The sequence below is a fragment of the Barbus barbus genome (assembly GCF_936440315.1).
Source record: "Barbus barbus genome assembly, chromosome: 24".
In the NCBI taxonomy this organism is placed as follows: domain Eukaryota; kingdom Metazoa; phylum Chordata; class Actinopteri; order Cypriniformes; family Cyprinidae; genus Barbus; species Barbus barbus.
Genome location: NC_136752.1, coordinates 7,081,664 through 7,105,388, shown reverse-complemented (window position 1 = coordinate 7,105,388; position 23,725 = coordinate 7,081,664). Strand labels below are relative to the sequence as shown.

Here is a 23,725-nt window from a genome sequence, read left to right as displayed (position 1 = left end):
CGGATAAACAGTCCAGGTCGGCAACAGGAAATCAAACACAGGATAAACACTCGGAATTGTCTGCATGGCAAGAACAAGACTTCGCACTTCGCATGAGTATGTTAAATAGTCCAGAGTCAATGAACGACACCTGTGCAGGTAATCAGTTCTCAGGTACGGGGTGCATGGGAAATGGAGTCAGAATGAGAGTTAGAACTCAGGTGAGGGTTCCCTCTGGTGGTGATCGGAGGGAGCCACAGAGGCTGAATTTGTGACAGATACCTCATTAACGACTTGTCCAGCAAGCATTAAACAGTAATACCAAATTGATTAGGTAATTTTTAGCATAGGTCATTTTAGCATAGGTAAATTTTAGCATAGGTAAAGCAATCTTTGACAAATAGTTTAAGACTTGAAAATCACATAGCACCAGACACAAGATTTCTTAATAAATCAAAGTTTATGCTACTACTAAGCTAAAATAACACAATACAGAATACGTAACTTACACGTACAAACACACATACACACTGCAGGCAATGAATTGTTTTGATTTGAAGAGAGTTTAAGGTTCTAATGCTCGTTTCCAAGAATGCTCTAACTTCAACCTGAGGGAGTCACAAGCAAGGAACTTTACAATCTTTACTCTTAAAGATGAATGCAAACAGTTTCCAGCAGAATTATGGAGAATTATTTGATTACTTGCTCTGATTTGTTTTGTTCCTTTCCTGGTTGAGGGAACCCCAGGTGCGGATTGGCTGCTGAAGTCGTCGTTGCGTGATGTCACTGGGGATGCCCTCTTGCAATTTGTTGGTTTCTCTGTGACGTGATGACGCTCTTAGGAAGTCTGTTTAGAGTTCTTTTGGCCTCAGGTGTTAAAGTTTCTTTGGTCAGAACTTTGAAGGCATGTGTGGATCCTCGCCAGATGGTGTATGGCTGAGAGCGCTTAACAGCGCGATCAGATGAGGAGCCGAAGTTTCAAACAGGGAGTAAGCAAGCAGCAAGCAACTGCAAAGCTGGCCGTCTGTCTTTAACAGGCTGATTTCTTTTGCTGTTTGATCCAATCACAAGTGTTTCTGTAGGGCGGAGCCCTGCCCCGCACGGCTCAGTTTTCGGCTCAGCGTAATTGAAGAATATGTCCTACCAGATCCCTATAAGTGTTTTAATCATACATTATGATGAGAAAAGTCAACTTTCATCCACACCAAATTATTGCTGACGCAATTAGCTTTCATTCAAAATCAAACAACAGGTATTTAGCATACACAAAGTACACACCTTAATTCTATATACTACATGGGTTAACGCATCGATTAACATGCTACCTTCTAAATAATCCCACCAAGTACATGAAAGACATAAGATACAACGTTAGTATGCATTGTCCATTGAGTTTATTGTTTTAATAGAAATAGGAATAAATGAATATCTGTTGGCAGAGAGTCAATAAAAGTTTGGGTGTTCTTTGCACAAGAAAAAAAAAAACGCATTCCTTTGGAATGCAGGGAGGACGAAAGGGGGAGCTGTCCGGGGGTCATGAGTGTCCCATGGGCATGTATCTGTGAGACTTCAACGCCCAGTCTCATCATAAAAACGTCTCTCCTGGTTGATACAATCATTGAATTACATGTTAAGCAGTCAGGAGGTTGTGTCCAGATCCGGAGGTCTTTGTCCTGTTTCTGGTTGAATTATGTTTAAGTGATAAGAAAGCCACAGTAAAGTCCTGTTCTGGAATACGTCCAGATGCTCCCTCAAATTTATCCTGGTTTTTAGAGGTCTCCTGAAATAAGGAGATTTAGGGCAGGAAATCGGCCAGCCAGTCAAATGCAGATGCTGGGAGTGGAAGTCTTGACTCCTGCTAAGGAATGTGCTGTCTTGAAATTATTTTGTGTGTGTGTGTGTCCTGCTCTACAAGGCATTACAATACTAAAAAAATATACTAAAATGTCACTGATTTTATTATTTGCATTTTGAGTTGTTGTTCCTGCTGACCATGACAAGAATAGATTTGTGACTCATTTTTGTTGCAACCCACCAGTTGCAGGAACCATTGCAAAAAAGCATCTTAATTCAACCTCATTGAAAACCCTGCATCACACATTCTGGGACTATGAGTAAACAATATGTTTCCTGTCACTGAACAGAAACTTTTCCATGCTGTGTTTTTGTGGCCGCTGAGGCTGGTCTCTTTCCAGAGCTATCCTAATCCCTGCTTCTGTTCCGCTCTGAACATTTTGAACAGAATGACGGTGTGTGAAATTTCGAGCCCAGTGTCTGGATTTGCCTTCCTTCTGACCGAACAGTAGTTCTTCCTGTCAAAGATGAATGACAGAAAGATACAGAGAAAGACAATGGAAAGAGCATTTCTCCAGTTTGCTCACTCTCATTCATTCATAAATAAATAAATGAAAATGTTCCTCATTAAAAGGATTTACTTCTAAAGAAATTATTTGCACTTCAGACAAATGTTTAAAGTGATTAATACTTAACTTATATCAATGGTTTAGATAAGCCTTTTATTCAACATAGAGGATGGGAGAAGGGTGCCATGTTGAAATAACATGACCAATGATACCTTTCAATTCAAACATGAAAATAATAAGGCATTATGCCAACCTAGACAGCATCACCCTGGGTCCCTTGACGGTGTTTTTATATTATATTCCACTGGATTTGGATTAAAGCTCTGTGACCAACAAAAGTTTGTGATTCTTATACATTTTGCTCAGAACGAAGCCTAAATATAATTGGCAGTAAGCTTCAAACAACTTATTCAATTTGTAAAAGCGGACTAGTGAGTTGTTTTACTGTTCAGCGTGATGATGTTTAACTAACCTCTGTAGTCATTTAGCAGCAATGGCCTGTTTCATGGCAAGTAAAGGCTTTAAAGAACACACACAAGTGTGGAAAATAAACTGTAAAAATATGTTTAGCTTGTGTTAACCACTCGACTTATTTTAGGTATTTAACGCTTTCAAAAAATCATTGACCTCTCCGTGGACTTCCACTTCCTCTAGAACATATGCCACATTGAGTGGATTTCCCTGCTTCACAGAACAAGACCAACGACATGCTTCGCTTGCTGCGAAGATCTGACAAAATCACTACACTTCACATACGGCACATTAAAACATGTAAAGGCTCAGAGACACACAAACACACTGACATGAGGGTTCTCTAATTAGACTGTAGTTGATCCTAATTGGCCTGTGCATTTCTAGTCTCGGGAGAGAGAGAACCAATCAAGCCCAGCAGAGCAGGACTCAGGACACAAAGGGTGTGTGCGCATGTGTTTTACAGGTTATTTTTGGTCTAAAGATCTCTCGCACCCCGTTGTGATGTGGGTGAGGCAGATTGTGATTAATTAGTGTTGTAATAAAACAAGATTAATGTGTTTAATTTGAGTAATTAGGCCTGTGTGCATACTGTTGAGAATGTTGTCTATGCATTGCCTTCAAAGACCGATAGAGATGGTCCGCCAAGAGTTGATTTATTTATTTTTTTAATGATAATGAGAATCATAATGATAAGCAAAATTAAAGTAGTTTTCTTATATTTTTGTGTTTCCATCCATCCATCCATCCATCCATCCATCCATCCATCCATCCATCCATCCCTCCCTCCCTCCCTCCCACAATACTTTTTTATACTTCCAATACTGTCCCATTAGCTATCATGAACTAATGATAAACAATACTTGGCTAATGTTATTTTCTACAAGTATTATAATTAACAATGAACAATAGTGCATTTCTAAACTAACATTAATATATATACAGGTACATCTAAAAAAAATTGAATATCATGAAAAAGGTCAATATTATTTGCAACTCATTTCAGAAAGTGAAAGCCATATATTATCTAGACTCATTCCACATAGTGTGAAATATTTCAAGCATTTATCTCTTGAAATTTTGATGATTATGGCTTACAGATAATGAAAACCCAAAATTCAGTGTCTCAGAAAATTAGAATATTACATAAGATCAATAAATAAAGGATATTTTAAACAGAAATGTCAGGCTTCTGAAAAGTATGTTCATTTCTATGCATTCAATACTTGGTTGGGCCTCCTTTTGCATGAATTACTGCATCAATGCGGCGTGGCTTGGAGGCAATCAGCCTGTGGCGCTGCTCAGGTGGTATGGAAGCCCAGGTTGCTTTGATAGCGGCCTTCAGGTCATCTGCATTGTTGAATCTGGTGTCTCTCATCTTCCTCTTGACAATACCCCATAGATTCTCTATGGGGCTCAGGTCAGGCGAGTTTGCTGGCCAATCAAGCACAGTAACACCATGGTCATTGAACCAGCTTTTGGTACCTTTGGCAGTGTGGGCAGGTGCCAAGTCCTGCTGGAAAATGAAATCAGCATCTCCATAAAGCTTGTCAGCAGAAGGAAGCATGAAGTGCTCTAAAATGTCCTGATAGATGGCTGTGTTGAATGTGGACTTCAGAAAACACTGGGGACTAACACCAGCAGATGACATGGCAGCCCAAATCATCACTGACTGTGGAAACTTCACACTGGACTTCAAGCAACATGGATTCTGTGCCTCTCCACTCTTCCTCCAGACTCTGGGACCAAATGAAATGCAAAATTTACTTTCATCTGAAAAGAGGACTTTGGACCACTGAGCAACAGTCCAGTTATTTTTCTCCACAGCCCAGGTAAGACGCTTCTGATGTTGTCTCTGGTTCAGAAGTGGCTTGGTAGCCCTTTTCCTGAAGACGTCTGAGCGTGGTGACTCTTGATGGACTGATTCCAGCTTCAGTCCACTCCTTGTGAAGCTCTCCCAAGTGTTTGAAATGGCTTTGCTTGACAGTATTATTAAGCTTGCGGTCATCCCTGTTGCTTGTGCACCTTTTCCTACCCAAATTCTTCCTTCCAGTCAACTTTGCATTTAATATGCTTTGATACAGCACTCTGTAAACAGCCACACCTTTCAGTAATGACCCTCTGTGACTTACCCTCTTTGTGGAGGGCGTCAATGTTCGTCTTCTGGACCATTGCCAAGCCAGCAGTGTTCCCCATTATTGTGGTTTCAAAGAAAAAGAGATACCCAGAATTTATACTGTAAGGATGGTCATTAATTGAAACTATGTAAATATTAATACTAATGTAAATAACAAAAAAACCTTTGAAATGTTTTACTTTACATGTAATGAATCTAAAATATATGAAAGTATGAAAGTTTCACTTTTTTAAATAAGTTACAAGAAAAAAATGCTTTTTCACGATATTCAAATTTTTGGAGATGTACCTGTATATATAGGAAAAAAAATATTTAAGTAAACATACAATTAAATACATAGAATAATAATTTAGTTTTTCTTAAAAGATGAATATGAAGGAGTCCATATTTTATTTGACAAAAATGCAATCTAGAATCTAAATCGATCATATTTCAAAGCACTGATCAGACTGTTTAAACCTCATGCATTAGTTTGTTTTTATGTGTTTATAGGAATTAAAATGTCTGTGATTGCACGCAGCATTTATACGCTCACAGAAACTGGCTGTCATTGGTTCCAAGGTTTAACCACAACTAAAACATTCAATTCAATTTTCACATTTATTTGAATAGAGCTTTCCACAGTACCATTTCAAAGCAGCTTTCAGAAAATTAATGTTTCTACATTACAATTAAGACTGATCTGTATATCAGAGGTGACTGTGTCAAAGTAATGTCCATCTGGCAGAATTGCACAGTTCTAAGATGATACAACTCATGCGGTTAATGTATGTCAGGTGTTCATTTAAGCCCAAACAATGAGCACATTGAGAAAAATTAGAAAATGTTGACACATTCACAATCAGTATGTGCCATGATTAGTTCATCGCAGTACCCATGCTAATTGTGACTGTAAATAATTTTGATTTATGTGTTGTTTTCACAGATTATCCATGACAGGATACGGATACATATGTCTCGAAGCAGGTTGATGTGGAATTCTTTGCCTGGAGGACTCTACGCACTTCCTGAGTTCTCCAGCGACCTCACCCTCTTCCCCTTCTACTACTCAACACTCGGTGAGCGTGTGTGTGTGTGTGTGTGTGTGTTTATGTGAGTGTGTGCGTCTCTTCGCCACCTTCAGCTCAATGCCGTAAAACTTTGTTGCAGTGAAAATGAAATCATAACTCAGATAGATGTTGGTTCTGCTCCAAGCAGTGTGTGTGTGTGTGTAGTGGATCATGAACATATGTGTCGGCCATATTCCTTCCTAAACCCGGCCTGTATGTGTTTGCATGCGCATATAGGGGTCTGTAGCGGATTTGTCCCTGGGCTTCACATGTCAGCAGTAAATCTGTGTTGCAGGAGTGATAGATGGTCTATACTCTGCTGTCACAGGCGTTGTTAGTCTCACTTTCCATAATTTTGATGACAGGGCAGTTTAGACTCCGTGGCCATAACTTGAGAGAACTTCAGTGTTGCGTGATATACAGCGTGATTCGCTCAGCCAGGGCAACACTATAAATCCGGCTACCTGTGATACATGCTGTTTATTAGTCAATGAGATATCATCCAACATGACCAGTGGACTGCGCCAATGGCTTGCTGTGTCCCTGTCTTCCTTGAAACAGTCATTTGAAAATATTTCAGATGTTGTGGCTTGCCTACTTAATGACGTTCTGTACACAGCTCAGACGAATATTCTGGTTTGTTCTGAATTGAATTATTATTTTTTTTATTAATATTATTATTGTTTTTAATTGTTTTTAAATGAATAGCTCACCAAAATCTTGAAATTTTACCTACCCTCGGGCCATCCAGGATATAGATGTCGCGGGTCGGTTTCTTTTTAGTTCTGTTTTGCCCTTATTTGGTTATTCCTGTCATTAGTTTAATCACTGTTCATTCAGTTCACCTGTGTTATATTAATTATCTTGTTTCCTCGTTTGGTTGGTCCCTTTATAAGTCCTGAGTTCGACCCTAGTCTTTGTCTCAGCTTAATGTTGTCTAATGGTATTAGTGTGTTGAAGGTTATTAAAAGAGTCCTGTTTAATTAATCCTTCGTCGAGTGATCTTTGTCTACAACCACAGAACCGTAACAGAAGCTGAGACCAAAACAGAAGACCAGATCATCATCGACAGACAAACAGATGAGGAGGCGTCTGATTTTGATCCCCCGCAAGGGAGGTCTGGGGATCATCAGCCTGCTTCCGCCGCCTGCGACGATGATAGTTCTGCCACCCACGGCAAAGAGTGTGCCGCCGATCGCGACGAAGACGGTTCCGCCGCCCGCAGCGAAGAGTGTGCCGCCGACTGCGGCGAGGTTTACGCCACTGCCTGTGGCTCTCCCAAACCCGCCGGTTCCTAACTTGGAGCGTCTGGATACAGTGATACCCCCAGAGTTCCTGGCTCCTGTCCTCTCCCCAGAACCCGCTCCTCATCAGCGCCCTCCTGTACCCGCTCCATGCCAGCGCTTTCCAGTACCCGCTCCTAGTCAGCATTCCACAGTGCTCGCTTCTCCAGAGCCAGTCCCTCCAGTGCCCGCTACTCCAGGGCCAGTCTCTCCAGTGCCCGCTTCTCCAGGGCCAGTCTCTCCAGTGCCCGATTCTCCAGGGCCAGTCCCTCCTGTACCTATGCTGACAGAGCGCCCCCAGGAATTAGCGCTTCCCGAGCGCCCCCAAGAGTCTGTGCCTCGCAAGTGCCCTCCAGTGCCTGCTCCTCGCAAGTGCCCTCCAGTGCCTGCTCCTCGCAAATGCCCTCCAGTGCCTGCTCCTTGCAAGTGCCCTCCAATGCCCGCTCCCATCAATAAAGTTAATTATGTAACTTTATTGATATTGTTTTATTTTTATAACAAATATGTGCTCACTTTTATTTAGTCTCTTTTAGTATTTTAATTTAACTATGATCCTTAGTAGTTTAATAGTAGAGAATGTTTCATTCTCTGCATCGTCCACTGTGTGTGTGTGTGTGTGTGTGTGCAAATGAGGACATACATTTGTATAATGACACAGGTATTACAAGGTCAAGGTGACTTTTCAGGACATTGACCAATGTCCCCACTTTTCAAAACGCTTATAAATCATACAGAGTTAGTTTTTTTGGGGAAAGTATAAATGCACCGTCTCCTGTGAGGGCTAAGTTTAGGTGTAGGGCAATAGCACATACAGTTTGTACAGTATAAAAACCATTACGCCTATGGGATGTCCCCACTTTTCACAAAAACAAACGTGTGTGTGTGTGTGTGTGTGTTTCAACTGTGAACCAAATGACCTCTTATGACTGACTGTACTTCCAGATGTGACCACAAGTAGTGAATGGACCATTAACATTACTTTCAAATAATATGTTTTAAAATCAAACCAAAAGTGCATGTGGATTTGCTTGTTTGTAGTTCTGTGTATTTGAGTGTGGTTTGTTTCTGTGTGGTCTGAGTGTGTGGCCTTGTTTGTTCACGTGTTTGTTGTGTGTGTGTGTTCTTGTTTTGCTGAGTTTTACAGAGTCTGAATCCCTGCAGAATAGGGATAATAGATAGATAGGATATAGGGATAATAGATGTTCTGGCTAAGTGTAATTACTGTCACTGTGATATATTAAGAACTTCTCTTTTGTTTTACGGCCTAACCAGAAAAGTTTCACAGCTTTGATCAATTCATTTTACTACTTTTATCCTCTCTTGTTCGCTTTTGTTCTTTGTAGTAACCTTTATTGTGATGTAATAGAGACTTAATGTAGCTGTCGGCTTTCTGGAGTCGCAGTCACAAACGTAGATAAATGAAGCGAATCCCTGCGGAGGAACAAAGATAAACAGGTGCTCCCTTTGAACGGCTGCCATAAAGCAAACTGATACAAATGCAAAGAGATGTTACACACCGGAGGCTGATGCCGCTGAAGACTGATTTCATAAAGGCTAATCTGCCATTCGCAGTGTGCGAAAACTACATTTGTATGTGCTTCATGATTTAAGCAAAGAAATTCACCATCAAATGCAAACTGTCCAAAAGCACTAAAGTCATTTCTGCTATCCACGTTTGTGATTTCTGCAGGTAAGAGTCCGTCTCAGGAGTTTACAGCCGTCATTCAAGCGGTCACACCTCTACAGTCCCAACAGCAACCCATATTCAAACTGATCCATGCGGTCGCCAAGTCCAAGTTCTGTGCGCAGGTGAGAATATGAGAGCTTATGAGACACAATGACAATGCTTCCATTATTATCTATGCTGCATGTGTACATCATATGTCACTCTACTCAGCCTGTTTTCTATACAGAAGCTAAGCATTGTTTAAAAATTGCATTGTCTAGCTTGTACCTATTTGAACAATGCCTGAAACTTGGTATTACGAGCACTTCCTGTGTCTATTTACCTCTTTAAGATGAATCGCTTGATGTATTCCCCAATTGTAAGGTGCTTTGGATAAAAGTGTCTGCCAAATGAATAAATGTAAATGTAAATGACTGTAAATGCATCAGGTTAATGGCCATTCACACTGCCAGCGATTGTTTGCTGGAGGTCGCATTGTTGGTTAGAGTTCTTGCTTCATCAGCGGCCTGCACAATTGGCTATATTAAAACACAAATGAGATGCATCACTGGTAAAAATAAGAATAACTCATAAAAAAAAGTAAATAAATAAAATTAAATCTGTCTTCATTTTATCATTCTCAAATCGTTTCAAACCTTCTTAAAAAACATGTTCAGTAGGGTGATATAATATTCATATTCAATATTCATAATATTATTATATAATTAATAATAATAATTAATAATAATATAATATTATTATTGCTTCTGTTGTCATCATTCGTAAGTCGCTTTAAATAAAAGCATCATCTAAATGACTAAATGTAAATAATATTTTGAGTCATTTGACAGCTTTGTGTGAGGAAAAGGCCAAAGTATTATTCTTTTTGCTGAAAATCATCAGTGTAGCTCTCAAATCCTATTTACCCTATTTGAATATGCGCATATTCACAATTTGGTGCATCAAGAGAATTACAATACATCAGTCAATAACAAATCCATTTTATGGTGCCTTTTGTCATTTGAAGTTGACAGCCTCTTGGTCCCCATTCACTTTCATTGTGCTGTATGTTAATGAGAGGCTTGAACATTTTGCAAAGCTTCTCCTTTTAATGTGCCACCAAAGCAGTGTTACTTTAGAATCACTGATTTACTATTATAGTTTTTGTTAATATTTGAATTTTTTTTCTATTATTTGTTTTTAATTTTAGCTTCAATTGTATTCATTTTTATTATTTGAAATATTATTATTTTATTCATTTTTATTTATTCATTTTTAGTTATTTTAGTTCATCAAGTGAAAATAAATGGAATTAATTAATTCATTTGTTATTTATTTATTTATTTCAGTCAACTTATTTCAACTTTTTTTTTTTTTTTTTTTTTTTATCTAACAATAACCATGTACCAAATACAGTGCCCTCCAAAAGTATTGGAACAGTAAAGACAAAATTACAAAAGTGCTGTTTTTTTTATTTGGTAAAACATGTATGTGTTGAAACAGCTATTAATAAAATGTGACATTCTGTAGTTTTGTCTCATATTCATCCTTTAATCATATTTGTAAATGTCTTGACTCCACAGCCAACAGAGCAATTTTGTCTTTACTGCTCCAATACTTATGGAGGGCACTGTATATAAAATCATAGGTTTGGAACAGTATGACATTGAGTAGGTGATTTTCCATTTTGGATGTGCTATACCTTTTTACTTTCTGGAGGGAAAGTGTCGGTATATTAATTGCAGCCCTGGCTAATGCATCATATCATGAACAAGATGAATGATTATGAATGCATGAATCAAACACATTTAGAATGCCCACGAATTTTGACATGGTTTTCCACACATCATTTTTTATTATGTACCTGTATGTGGGCAGCAACAAATCATGTAAAACTAGTCAAACGTCTGGCTGTGCAAAACTAGCATACACTCAGTCTGGCCGCGGTATCTGACAAGTGACAAATCATGTTAGCTTCACTATCTGTGTTCCTAATGGGTCACTGCTTCTTTGCACAAAGTTTCTATACTTTAAACAACTTCTTGTCAGCTGACATTGCATCGGTTCAGTTTATAATAGAGAATTACTAATAATATTATAATTATAATAATATTCATATTACCTTGTAAAAAATGTATGTAATGTTTTTGAACACTAAATTGCGTGTAATTTACATTTAAATTAAACCATATTACAATGTCAACAAGTGCAGTTTTTTTAAGATTTGAAGCACATTAAATACAGTTAACCATACTCTTTTCACAAGAGCTAACATTAGACTGTGTCTGCAAATGCCCTTAATTAACACTTAATTAAAAATGAGAAGTCATTTCTAGTTTGTTGTAAATTATTCTAGTGCCTCTCACACCTGTTTTCAGGACTAATAAATGAGAATGGGATTTGTTGAGAAATTTTGATTACTTTTTGCATGTGGGCTGTAATAATTCACACCCGCACCTACAAAACCGGTTGCAATCTAACATTGAATACTCATGTTTTGCATGTGTATGGAAATGTGGAGTGCAGCTCATGTGTTTTAATGTGTTTCAGATTTTAGTGCTGTGGAACTGTGAGAAGCCTCCACCACCTAGAAACAAGTGGCCCTCCATCACAACACCCTTCTCCATCATTGAGGGCAAAAGAAAGGTGAGATGGGAGAAAGATGATATAACAAATAGAAGAGTTGCATGTTGGTTAAGTCTTGGCATGCAATTCTTGGCACAACCACACACATGCAACAAACACTATGCACACATAGATATGCACACAGAATAGCCTTGTAGATAAAGACCTTTTTATTTTAAATGTTATATTTTAGTTTTTTATGCAAATTTAATTATTATAGATATTAGATAAAACCTGTAGATATTTTGTGATTCTAGAATTAAAATAATAAATGATTTTGACTCATTTGAACCATTTTCAAATTCCCAAGCAAGGTTTTGTCATGTTAACTTAACTTCCAGCGACACATTTGTACATAAAGTGCAGGTAAGTGGAGTTAGACTCAAACTTTCCAGTGGGAAGGAAACAGAATAACACATAGCAGGACAGATGTCACCATTTAAAATCTCTAAAATGATTTGAAATAAATTGTGCGTGTGCATGTGTGATATCTGCACAGCTGAGTGTGGGTGGTTATGAGAATATTCTGAATGTATCTTATCATTAGCACCTTGCAGACTTTGTCTGTTCACCGTCATCCCTCTTTGCACATGTTTTACTCATTTACATCTTGTCATGTGTTATTTGCAGAAACAGTTAGCCTGAGCAACTTAATGTGATAGATTACTTTGTATCCTAACATATCCCTTAGTTGTTTTATCTCATATCTCAAAATGTAGCTATTTAGGGTTTTATATAAATAGAGTAGTAGGAAAATGTGAGGAAAAAAAGAGAAAAAATATGTTTAACTCGATATTTTTGTGAAGCTAACACATTTGGGTGTTAACTATGAGCACATTTACAGCAGATTTGTGAATTTTTTAGAAAAGTCACTTAAAACACTCTCAATAGGTTATGTTACAGTTAACATACGTGCAGCTCAGGAGAATTCCAGGTTTTCTATAGATACTGATCTGACATAACATTAAAACCACTGACAGGTAAAATAAATAACCGATAACCGAAAATTCCGTTCTTGAATTTCATGTGTTGGAAGTGGGAAGAACGGGTGAAATAAAAAGATCTTTGACAAGGGCCAAATAATGATGGCTAGACAACTGGGTCAGAGCATCTAATGGCATGTCTTTTGGGATGATCCCCATATGCAGTGGTTAGTACCTGTCAAAAGTGGTGCAAGGAAGGACAACCTGTGAACCGTAATCAGGGTCATGAACACCCAAAACTCATTAGCCGCATTTCCACCGTTGGGCCAAAAGTGAGCGTGCAAGTGCGTGCCCAAAAAACGTTTACAACTGTGCTGTCCGACAATGGTATTACATTTATTAATAGTTGAAAATGAAGAACGAATGTTTAATGGTAGAAAGACTCTTGGAAGATGTGTTATATTTTGATAACAAAACATAAGTAATTACAGACTGCCGCAAAACATATTACAGTTACCACAGGAACTGCAACCAGCATTATAGAGACCAACAAAAGTGTCACGGAGCATTACTGATTGCAGTGCAAGTGACTAATGCCTTACGTTTTTTTGCAAAAGGCGATTTTCAAAGTGAAGTAGCTTCTATTATTTTGTTTACCTCATCAGCAGTGTTGGTTGCTTGGCAACAGACCTGAGAGTGGATTGTCGAGCTTGATTATGCCATTTAAGATTTCCTAACTAGAGATAAGATACTATTTTGTAAGATAGGATAAGAATCCCTAATCAAGTTAAGATTTAATTCTGTAATACGAATTTGCGAAAAATCCCAATTTAACATATCATATCTTAAATTAAGACCTAAGATAAGAAACTTTCTGTAATACGCCCCCTGGACCACAAAACCAGTGTTAAGTGTCAATTTTTCGAAATTGAGTTTTATAGATTACCTGAAAGCTGAATAAATAATATTTTCATTGATGTATGGTTTGTTAGGATATGACACTATTTGACTGAGATACAACTATTTAAAAATCTGGAATCTGAGGGTGCAAAAAAGTCAAAATACTGAGAAAATCGCCTTTAAAGTTGCCGAAATGAAGTTCTTAGCAATGCATATTACTAGTTTTGATATATTTACAGTAAGACATTTACTTAATCTTTACTTAATAAAAATAATTCATTAAATAATTTTGACCCACACAATGTATTTTTGGCTATGGCAAAACACACTTTCAGACAGTGGGTCTCATACACTAATAATTGCATAGATTATTCGTATTTATATGCACATTCAAAGTTCTCACAAACACTTTCCGCCTAATTCACACAAATAAGCATGCACATATTAATTTGTTTTTAGTTCTTACTACTTAGTGTTAGTGAATCTGGAGTGTTCTGAATGAGCAAATGAACAAAGCTAGCCATTTGCATAAAACACGCCCAGCCCATTTCTATATAAGGGCTTTCCGCACGCGCTTTCCTTACAGCCTTCTGTCACTCGCGTCAAAGATACTCCACGCAGCCCATACACAATATAACACTTTTTATATTGACCCAGTTTACAGAGCTTTCATTAGCTGGCTGCGCATGCACTGTTATTGAGATAAAACTCGCAGCTTGAGCTATAGTCTAACACAGCTTTTCTTACTCTTTGACTGTATAAATATAGTTAAAAAAATAAAACATACTTTTTATCTTAAATAAATAAAGAGAGAGAGAAAGAAAGAGAGATTAAGACCAGCCAGAGAGCTTTTTTTGGATGTTTGAAGTCAATTGTTCCTATATTTTTTCTTAAATTTAGAATAAATTTGTTTGTGAAAAACATTTGTACGAAGGTTTCACGCACAAATTTGTGTTTACGCATGCTTAGTGAATGAGACCCGGTGTCTGAATTAACTTACGATTGCAATCCGATGAAAATTCTGATCAGCGTATGAGGCAGAAATTTATTGTTTTTTGCGATGCTAAAGGCTACATATGCTAACGATCGGTATACTAAAAACACGTTATGCTTATGAAAATGCCAGAGACTGCTTGAAGAACTTAGACAAATCATATATGATTATAATCATGTAATAATTGGATTCATGTTTCATATGTTCTGCCTTCTGCATGTGTCTTTGTTGATACCAGAGTTCTGAATCCACATATGTCATAAATTTCATATACTCTGTGTAACTGATAACTCTGATTTTCTGTCTGTGAGCTCCCTCTGTTGCTTTGGCTGAAAGGATAACAGTATAGTGAGACGGGAGACAGCGCTCAAACCTCCTCAGATTACATGCACCGTGGAAATTAATATAAATGTTCATTCTTTTCAAAGAAATTTGGTGAAAACATACAAGAGTTTATCAGTATTTTTCTGTTGTGTTATACGTATGTGTACGCATTTGGACTTAAAATCCCAAATGGAGGTGTTTTGCCCATTCCTGTCATCACAAATAAAAGGAGTACCTGTGACTGAACAAGTCTCTTTTTATGTAAAATAATGATAAATATCAGTTTGATTTAGCATGCTGATACAAATGAATAAATTACTATTTTTTATCGTAAATCATTGGTTTATAAAACATTAATGCTGAAGTCTGTCTTAAGTCTTTATGTAAGGACCAAACTTCCATTTTTGTTAAGTTTGTTTTACGATATAGTTTACAGTGGGCTTTACAGTAGCGCTGGTCCAACAGTGGAAACGCAGCTTGATCTTGGGCTCAAGGCTCAAAGTGTGAGTCTATTTACCCCGTCCGGCTTGTTGTTAGCCCTGGCTCGCGTTGACCTGACAGTGGAAAAGTGGCTATTGATGCAAATTGGGAGCAAAGGCTAGTCTGTCTGGTCCAATCACACAGAAAAACTACTGTAGAGCTACTGTTGTTCAAATTGCTGAAGAACTTATCATCTGGATGTTACTTTGACATGTCCCACCCACCTAATGATTGTTGACAGTGGTGCTCCCTGATAGCAATGGCCTGTTACAGCAGGATAATGCATCCTGCCACACTGAAAATATTTTTTAGGAATGGTTTGAGGAACATGACAAAGAGTTTAAGGTGTTTCCTTGGCCACCAAATTCCAAGATCTCAATCCGATCTTCATCCCTGCTCCTGGAGATCTACCGTCCTGCAGGCTTCAGTTCCAACCCAATTAAACACACCTGTCTGTAATTATCAAGTAACCCTGAACACCTTGATTAGCTGGTTCAGGTGTGTTTGATTGAGGTTGGAGCTGAAATCTGCAGGACTGTTGCTCATCGGGAGCAGGGTTGGAGACCCCTGATCTATGGGATGTGCTGGACCAACAAATCCCTTCCATGGAGGCCCCACCAAGCAAATTACATGGACTCAAACACACTTGAACCAGCTCATTTAATTACAGGCAGGTGAACTGGAACAGGGCTGGAATTGAAGTCTGCAGTGTGGTAGGTCTTTACCCTATTGAAAACCGCAGCATATGCTGGTTATGTATGTTTTAAAGCATGGCAGCTCATTTAAGCTGGTCCTTAGTTGGTTCTGAGCAGGAGCTAATTTCTCAAGACCAGCTTAAACCAGCTCATGACCAACTACCACACTTCAAAATCTATATAACCAGCATATGCTGTTATATATATATATATATATTTATTTATTTTCCACAGTGTAGAAGCAGGGTTAGAGATCTTCTGCGAATGCCTTGGTACCAGATATCACAGGACACGATTAGAGGTCTTGTGGAGTCCACAAGTCCACACAGCAAAGCATTTTTTTTTTTTTTTTGTGAGCAGATTTCTCATAAATCAACCTGACAGTTTGTTATTGTACTGTGCCTTAAAAGCACACTGATAGGGATGAATATCTCAGTAAAGCCTATGATAATTCAACTACATTTATCTAGAGAATAAATGTAATTTGGTTTGTAGGTATGTGGCATTAGAAAGCCATATTAGGCACTGGATTCTATTTGTTGCTCATTGGTCAACGTCCAAATAAAAATATATCATTTTCAAACTGATTATCAAATGCAGGTTTACTTCAAGTTCAAGTTGAGCTTTATTGTCATTCCGCTCATGTGGGGACATACAGTGGAACAAAATGTCGTGCCTCGCAGGACCACGGTACTACATAAATACAGACATACAACAATGAAGTAAAAAACACTATAAACCTATACACAACTAACCTACTGACAGATTTTAACTATAAGTATACTATAAGTATTTACCCTATACAAACTAAAAAAATTAAAGATAAAATATGCAAACTATATGAATGCTTCACATAAATATTTACCCTATACAAACTAAAAATGGTCCATGTTTCAGGAGGTAGGGGTTTGCATGGGGTTTCAGAGGGGGGTGGGGTGGTTTGAGTTCAGGGCTCTCACAGCCTGGGAGAAAAAGCTGTTGAGCAGTCTGGCGGAGCGGGCTCTGATGCTTCGGTACCGTCTTCCTGATGGTAGGAGCTGGAAGAGACTGTGGGAGGGATGGGTGGAGTCCTTCACGATGCTGTTGGTTTTGCTGGAGAATCGTGTAAGGAAAATGTCCAGGATGGAGGGGAGAGGGGCACCGATGATCTTTGCAGCTGTGTTCACTGTCCGCTGGAGGGTCTTGCGGTCAGCAGCACTGCAGTTCCCGTACCAGACATTGATGCAGCTGGTCAGCACGCTCTCAATGGTGCCTCTGTAGAATGTGGTGAGGATGGGTGGAGGGAGACTTGCTCTTTTCAGCCGGCGGAGAAAGTGTAGGCGCTGTTGTGCCTTTTTGGAGAGTGACCTGGTGTTGGTGGTCCAGGTGAGATCCTCTGTGATGTGCACCCCCAGGAATTTAGTGCTGCTGACTTTCTCCACAGTCGAGCTGTCAACGGTCAGTGGGGGGTGGTCAGCGGAGTTTCTTCTGAAGTCCATCACAACCTCCTTTGTCTTCACAATGAGGGACAGATTGTTAGTGCCACACCATTCAGCCAGCTGTGCCACTTCCTCTCTGTAGTGCGTTTCACCATTGTTGCTGATGAGACCTACCACTGTTGTGTCATCAGCAAACTTGATGATGTGGTTGGAGCTGAACTTGGTAGTGCAGTCGTGGGTCAGCAGTGTGAAGAGCAGCGGGCTGAGCACACAGCCTTGTGGGGCACCTGTGCTCAGTGTGGTAGTGCTCAAGGTTTTGTGGCCGACACGGACTGACTGAGGTCTTCCGGTTAGAAAGTCCAGGATCCAATTACAAAGGGAATTGTTAAGGCCCAGAAGGTTTAGTTTATTCAAGAGCTGTTGTGGGATTATTGTGTTGAATGCCGAGCTGAAGTCAATGAACAGCATTCTAACATAGGAGTCTTTATTTTCTAGGTGGGTAAGAGCCAGGTGGAGGAAATTGCATCGTCCGTAGAGCGGTTTGGACGGTATGCAAACTGGAGCGGGTCGAGTGTGTTGGGGAGGCTTTGATGTTGTGCATGACTAGCCTCTCAAAGCACTTCATCATGATTGGAGTCAGTGCTATGGAATGGTAGTCATTTAGACAGGACACAGGTGATTTCTTTGGTACCGGTCTGATTGTTGTGGATTTGAGACATGTGGGGACGACTGCCTGGCTCAGCGAGGTGTTGAAGATATCTGTTAGGACATCTGTCAGCTGTGCAGCACAGTCTCTCAGAACACGGCCAGGTATGTTGTCAGGACCCGCAGCCTTGCGTGGGTTAATCTTAGATAGGGTCTTCCTTACAGACAGAGCGCCCGGTCGTTGGGAGGTGTGGGCAGTTTTTGTGCAGGTGTGTCATTCTGCATTTCAAACCGTGAATAAAAGTGGTTAAGTGCATCGGGGAGGGATGTGTCATCATCACAGGCCTGTGGCAGGAGCTTGTAGTCAGTGATGGTCTGAATGGCTTGCCACAGGCTCCGTGTGTCTCTGCTGTCTGTGAAGTGATTGTTGATTTTTTTTTTGAGCATATGACCATTTTGCATTTTTGATGCCACAGGACAGATCGGCTCTTGCTGTTTTGAGGGCTGCTTTATCTCCTGATCTGAATGCTTCATCTGTGGTCTTTAGCAGCCCACGAACCTCTGCTGTCATCCATGGCTTCTGGTTTGCACGTGTGGTGATGGTCTTGGTGACTGTCACATCATCAGTGCACTTTTTGATGTAAGCCGTCACAGTTTCAGTGTACTCATGCAGGTCTGTGTGGTTGTTGTAGGTGGCTGCGTCTTTAAACATGTTCCAGTCTGTGTCCTGGAAGCAGTCCTGCAGTGCTGAGGTGGCATTGTCTGGCCATACTGTGATCTGCTTTTGAATCGGTTTGGCGAGTTTGAGAAGTGGTCTATATGCTGGGATTAGCATAACAGAGATGTGGTCTGAGTACCCGAGGTGGGGGAAGGGTACAGCCTTGTAAGCGTTCTTTACTGTTGTGTAAACAAAGTCCAGTGTGTTTGCGTGGTTGAAGTCACCGGCTATGATGAAAAAGCCGTCAGGGTTATTTGTTTGTTGTTCACTGATGGCGCTATACAGTTCACGAAGTACGTCCTTAGCGTTTGCACACGGGTGATGTAAACAGCGACGATAACAATGGCCGTGAACTCCCGCGGCAGATAGAACGGTCGACACTTCACAAACAAACTCCACCAGCGATGAACAGTGTTTTGATAATACCGCAGCATTGTTACACCAGTCTTTGTTGATATACACATGTAGCGTGTCTGGACCCGTCACTCGTCGCACAATAACCACACAACCACTCAGCAATGAGATCCAGTGACTTTTAATCTGAGAGAAATGAAGAGAGATCATCAGTGGATCGATAGTGCATCGGCTTCTCTCACTCTGGTCACACACAGAGGTATTCACGGAGAAAAGCGATCAACCCATGCGCTCGTCAGCTTCACATATATCAGACTATTAATGATTGCACAATCAATAAACAAAAAGATACAATATTTAAATAATAATAAAAAAATAATAATTCAAAACACATTACATACATGTCTTGTCTTCCTTATAATACATTACGATTTATATATATTTTGGTATGCTACATTATTAACATATGCAATAGTTCAAATATTTATACTTTGTAACATAACACGATAAGGGAAATAATCAATTATAAAACTATTTGTAAATATAAATCCATATTTCTTCACATTATGTACCAAAAATCAAATGAAACATTGAATATAATTAGCACTTTAACGTGTGCAGGTGACACCACGTGCATCACGGATTATTAAATCACACTCTACGTGCAATATATTTTCATTAACCTACTGGACCTCTTTCCTTTATGAAACAGAACTTTTTTTTAACAACATACCTGAGAGAAATGAAGAGAGATCATCAGTGGATCGATAGTGCATCGGCTTCTCTCACTCTGGTCACACACTAAGCACAAAATGCTAACTAGTTAGCACCATGATGATTTGCACAAAATCCGAATTAAAAGTTAACTCACATCATCACAACTAACACAATCTGGTTCTGCTATTGCTCAGTCAGGCTTACAGAGTGAAGATCGTATATATTTTCAAACAAATGACGACATACCAGAGGTATTCACGGAGAGAAGCGATCAACCCATGCGCTCGTCAGCTTCACATATATCAGACTGACGATATCGCACGCACGCACGCAAGGGGGAAACTCAGGAAGTGTTCCACTAATGACGCTCCCTCAGGAACAAAACATCCAAGAAAAGTTCGGCTGCATTAATACTTATAACTCGTGAATATTAACAGGAACAAAGTTTTGTGAAAATCATTAACTCACTCCTATTACAAAACAGTAAAATTACAACATTATATAATAAAATAAATAATACAATATAAAAGAAAAAAACGAATCAGATTAAATCAATGCATTTTTCACACCAGTTACACACACACAAGCCACCTTCGCGGGTCTTACCAGATAGGGAAGAATCTCTATCCGCTCGGTAGCTGGTTAACCCGTGCTGCTAAATGGCAGAGTCCGGGATGTTGTAGTTTAGCCATGTTTCGGTGAAAACAAACACAACAATCCCTTGCCTCATGCTGTGTAGACCGACTGAGTTGAATTAAGTCCAGTTTGTTTTCCAGAGAGCAAATGTTTGAGAGCATGAGTGTTGGAAGAGCCTAGCTCGTATACCTCCGCGCTTACCGCGCTTCCGTCCTCTCTCACACCGCTTGCGATGCTGCCTTGTGCGGGTAGCGTCAGTAGGCGTGGCCACGGTCTCGAGGTCCAGCTCCAGCAGTAAACAAATGCCTCGTAGCTTCTCAGTAGCCGCCGGCGAGAGTTGTTGTTTGTACGCGTTGCCGATATCTAAAAGGCTTTGGCGATCATACATGTGTTTTGGATTGATTTCCTTGCGAGTTAGTGGTAATTTTACACTATTTGGAGACGAACAGACGACATTAAAAGACATAAAAGCATCGTCTTTGGGACCCGGAGCAGCCGCTGCATCTGATCGCACTGCCATCTTGAGTCTATCAAGACTCTGATCGCGCCGCCATCAGCTCTGCATGTCTGCCATAGCAACCTTAATAATCTCTGCATATGTTACCTTGGAGATATCTTCAGTATATATGCAGAGAATAAATAAACCTTCAGGCATGATGGAAATAAAAATGTTACCTAGATATACATATATGAGGTTTCTGTATGGTTCCTAAACACTACTACCATCCTTTTCACAAACATCTGTTAAAGTTTACTGAGTTAGTGACATTGGATCTCTGAAAGATAGAATCATATCTGTTATTGAACTATTTCCAGCCACTAAAATAACATGAAAACACATTATTGGGCAGAATGGACTGAAAAATTTGACCAGACATTATGCTGATATAGTCAAAATTCTACCTATGGGATACTAAGCTGTTTCAAGTGAGACACAATAAATGCCATAGGGGAAAGTTCAAGGGTCATCTAGACCACTTAAAATGCCTTTCCATTGGGGAACTGTAAAGGTCTGATACACAAACACATTAATGACCCAACATAACAATTTGTCATCTCAAGAGATTCATTATGAGACTGACATTTCAATTATCATCATCATGACAGGCTGATCTGAGTATCATTCATCAAGATGCTAACAGCTTTTTGAATTTGCATTAATGGGTTTGCCTCCATATACGGGATTCATACAGTATGTGCTTTTTGGAAGTTGTGTTGGAAGATTTGGATGATATAAATCCAACTATCCAATTAGTTTGTTTGTTTCTTTGTGAAAAATTGAAAATGTGTTACTTCAATCCAAGCACCTTAATTTCAGCTAAAACATTAATATTATATAAAATTTAAATATAATGTACAGGTACTAGATATGCTTTCAGTGTAAGCATCATATCAGTATGCACATACATTAATATAGGCCAAGCTTAAAATGCAACCAGACATTTTATATAGTATGTGTGCGTGTGCATGTGTGACTGACTGACCCACAATCCAGTCTTAAGTCGCTGGGGTATATTTGTAGCAATAGCCAAAAACATATTGTATGGGTGAAAATTATACATTTTTGTTTTATGCCAAAAATCATTAGGATATTAAGTAAAGATCATGTTCCATGAAGATATTTTGTAAATTTTCTACCGTAAATATATTAAAACTGAATTTTTGATTAGTAATGTGCATTGCTAAGAACTTCATTTGGACAGCTTTTAAGGCGATTTCCTCAGGTTTCTTTTATTTATTTATTTATTTTTTTGCACCCTCAGTTTTCAGATTATGTATTAATCTCAATTTCGAAAAATTTACACTTATGACTGGTTTTGTGGTACTGTGTGTGTGTGTGTGTGTGTGTTACATTCTCCATCTTTCTATCCACCCGACAAAGGTTGAAGAGTAATTTTGGCCTAATACTAGTCCTAAAAGTTTAGTCTTTGGTGATATAACTGGTGATAATTACAAACATAGATTTCAAAATCATGTAGATTAGAAAAACACACACAGTCCAGAGCTCTAAATAAAATGCAGCTACTTACTTTGAAAGGAGTGTGAATTAATGTGTCAAACTACTGTGAAATAGATAATCAAAGTTTTAATCAAAAGCCATTTGTCAAAATTAAATCATATTGTGACTAATAAGCTATCAAACGCCACATCCAAAACATAACACGCTTTTATCTGAGTGCTGATTAAGATAGATTGGAGTTGTTTAATACTGAGGTAAAAGCTTAATAGAGAGGCATGAACTTGATTTTCACTAGAAGTGCAATCTCTAGAGGTCATAATAGCAAGCATCTTATTGAGGTTTGATGTCATGAACAGAAAGATAGACCAGATAGGCAAGACAGATTGTGGGAAAATGAAGGGCATTTGCTAATACAGTTTATTTGCATGTGCTGTCTAGGTTGTTTTATATGGAAGTTTGTTTCTGCCACAGAATAATAAAAAAAAAAAAAAAAAAAAAAAAATATATATATATATATATATATATATATATATATATATATATCCCAATTAAAATTTAAATAAATTCAATTTAAATCCCAATTAAATAACTCTTTTCCTCCGTATTGTGATGAGTATTACACATTACATACGAGTGAAACTGAAAAAAAAAATTTAGGCTAGGGACTTGTTTCTACCCATCTGTTGATTGAATTGAGGCTGATCTGAATGCAAGCTTACACTAAAAGTGTAAAATAAGAATAACGAAAATATGCAACCTAAATTATTGGAGAGAACATTGATTTTAGGAATTATGAGGTTAAAAAAAAAAAATAAAGACATGCACGGGTGAATTATTCACGTTAAGATACATAACATGTATTTGGAAAATGTGCATTCATTCTGCCTTAAACCAAAACGCTAATTTACATAACTTAAAAACAGTAGAGGAACTTGAATCTGTAAAAAGTTTTTTATTATTATTAATTTAAATGAACCATTCAAACAAACATCTTCGCTGGAATGATTTATTGCAGACATTTTAAGGCTGCTACGTTTACGTAGGTGAGTGTGTTTTTGTGAATATTCCCTCAGGTTGTTTGGTTGTGCTACTTGTTGGAAGTAGTTTGTTGCTGTTATGGTTAGTCATGCTACGTTGGCGTCTTTACTCAGACTTTTGTGGACATTTACTCAGACTTTTGTGGAAAAAGGCATAAATATACATAGAAAGAAGGTGTATTTGCATCATAATGATTTCATTTAAATACACATGGCACAGAAGTAGACCAGTGAAGAAAGCTACTGGCTAAACTGGATTTTAGCATTGTTTTCCTTAGTGGCAGTGCTTAAATTAGCATGCTAAATGGTGTGCTTTAACTGATTGCATAGTAAAACCCTAGGAGGGCAGTG

The 23,725-nt window shown here is 38.7% G+C and overlaps 1 protein-coding gene across 1 annotated transcript in view; it reads left to right on the top strand.

Annotated features, from left to right (window-relative positions):
* The window catches only part of LOC306843651 (exostosin-1-like), a gene marked incomplete at its 5' end in the record, with an annotated part of 289,444 nt that overhangs the window by 243,164 nt on the left and 22,555 nt on the right, over positions 1–23,725 (top strand). Inside the window, 3 exons of the mRNA XM_079375244.1 lie at positions 5,876–6,008; positions 8,973–9,091; positions 11,499–11,594. Of these exons, the coding sequence (XP_079231370.1) occupies positions 5,876–6,008; positions 8,973–9,091; positions 11,499–11,594 (348 nt within the window). The remainder of the gene's footprint in view (positions 1–5,875; positions 6,009–8,972; positions 9,092–11,498; positions 11,595–23,725) is intronic.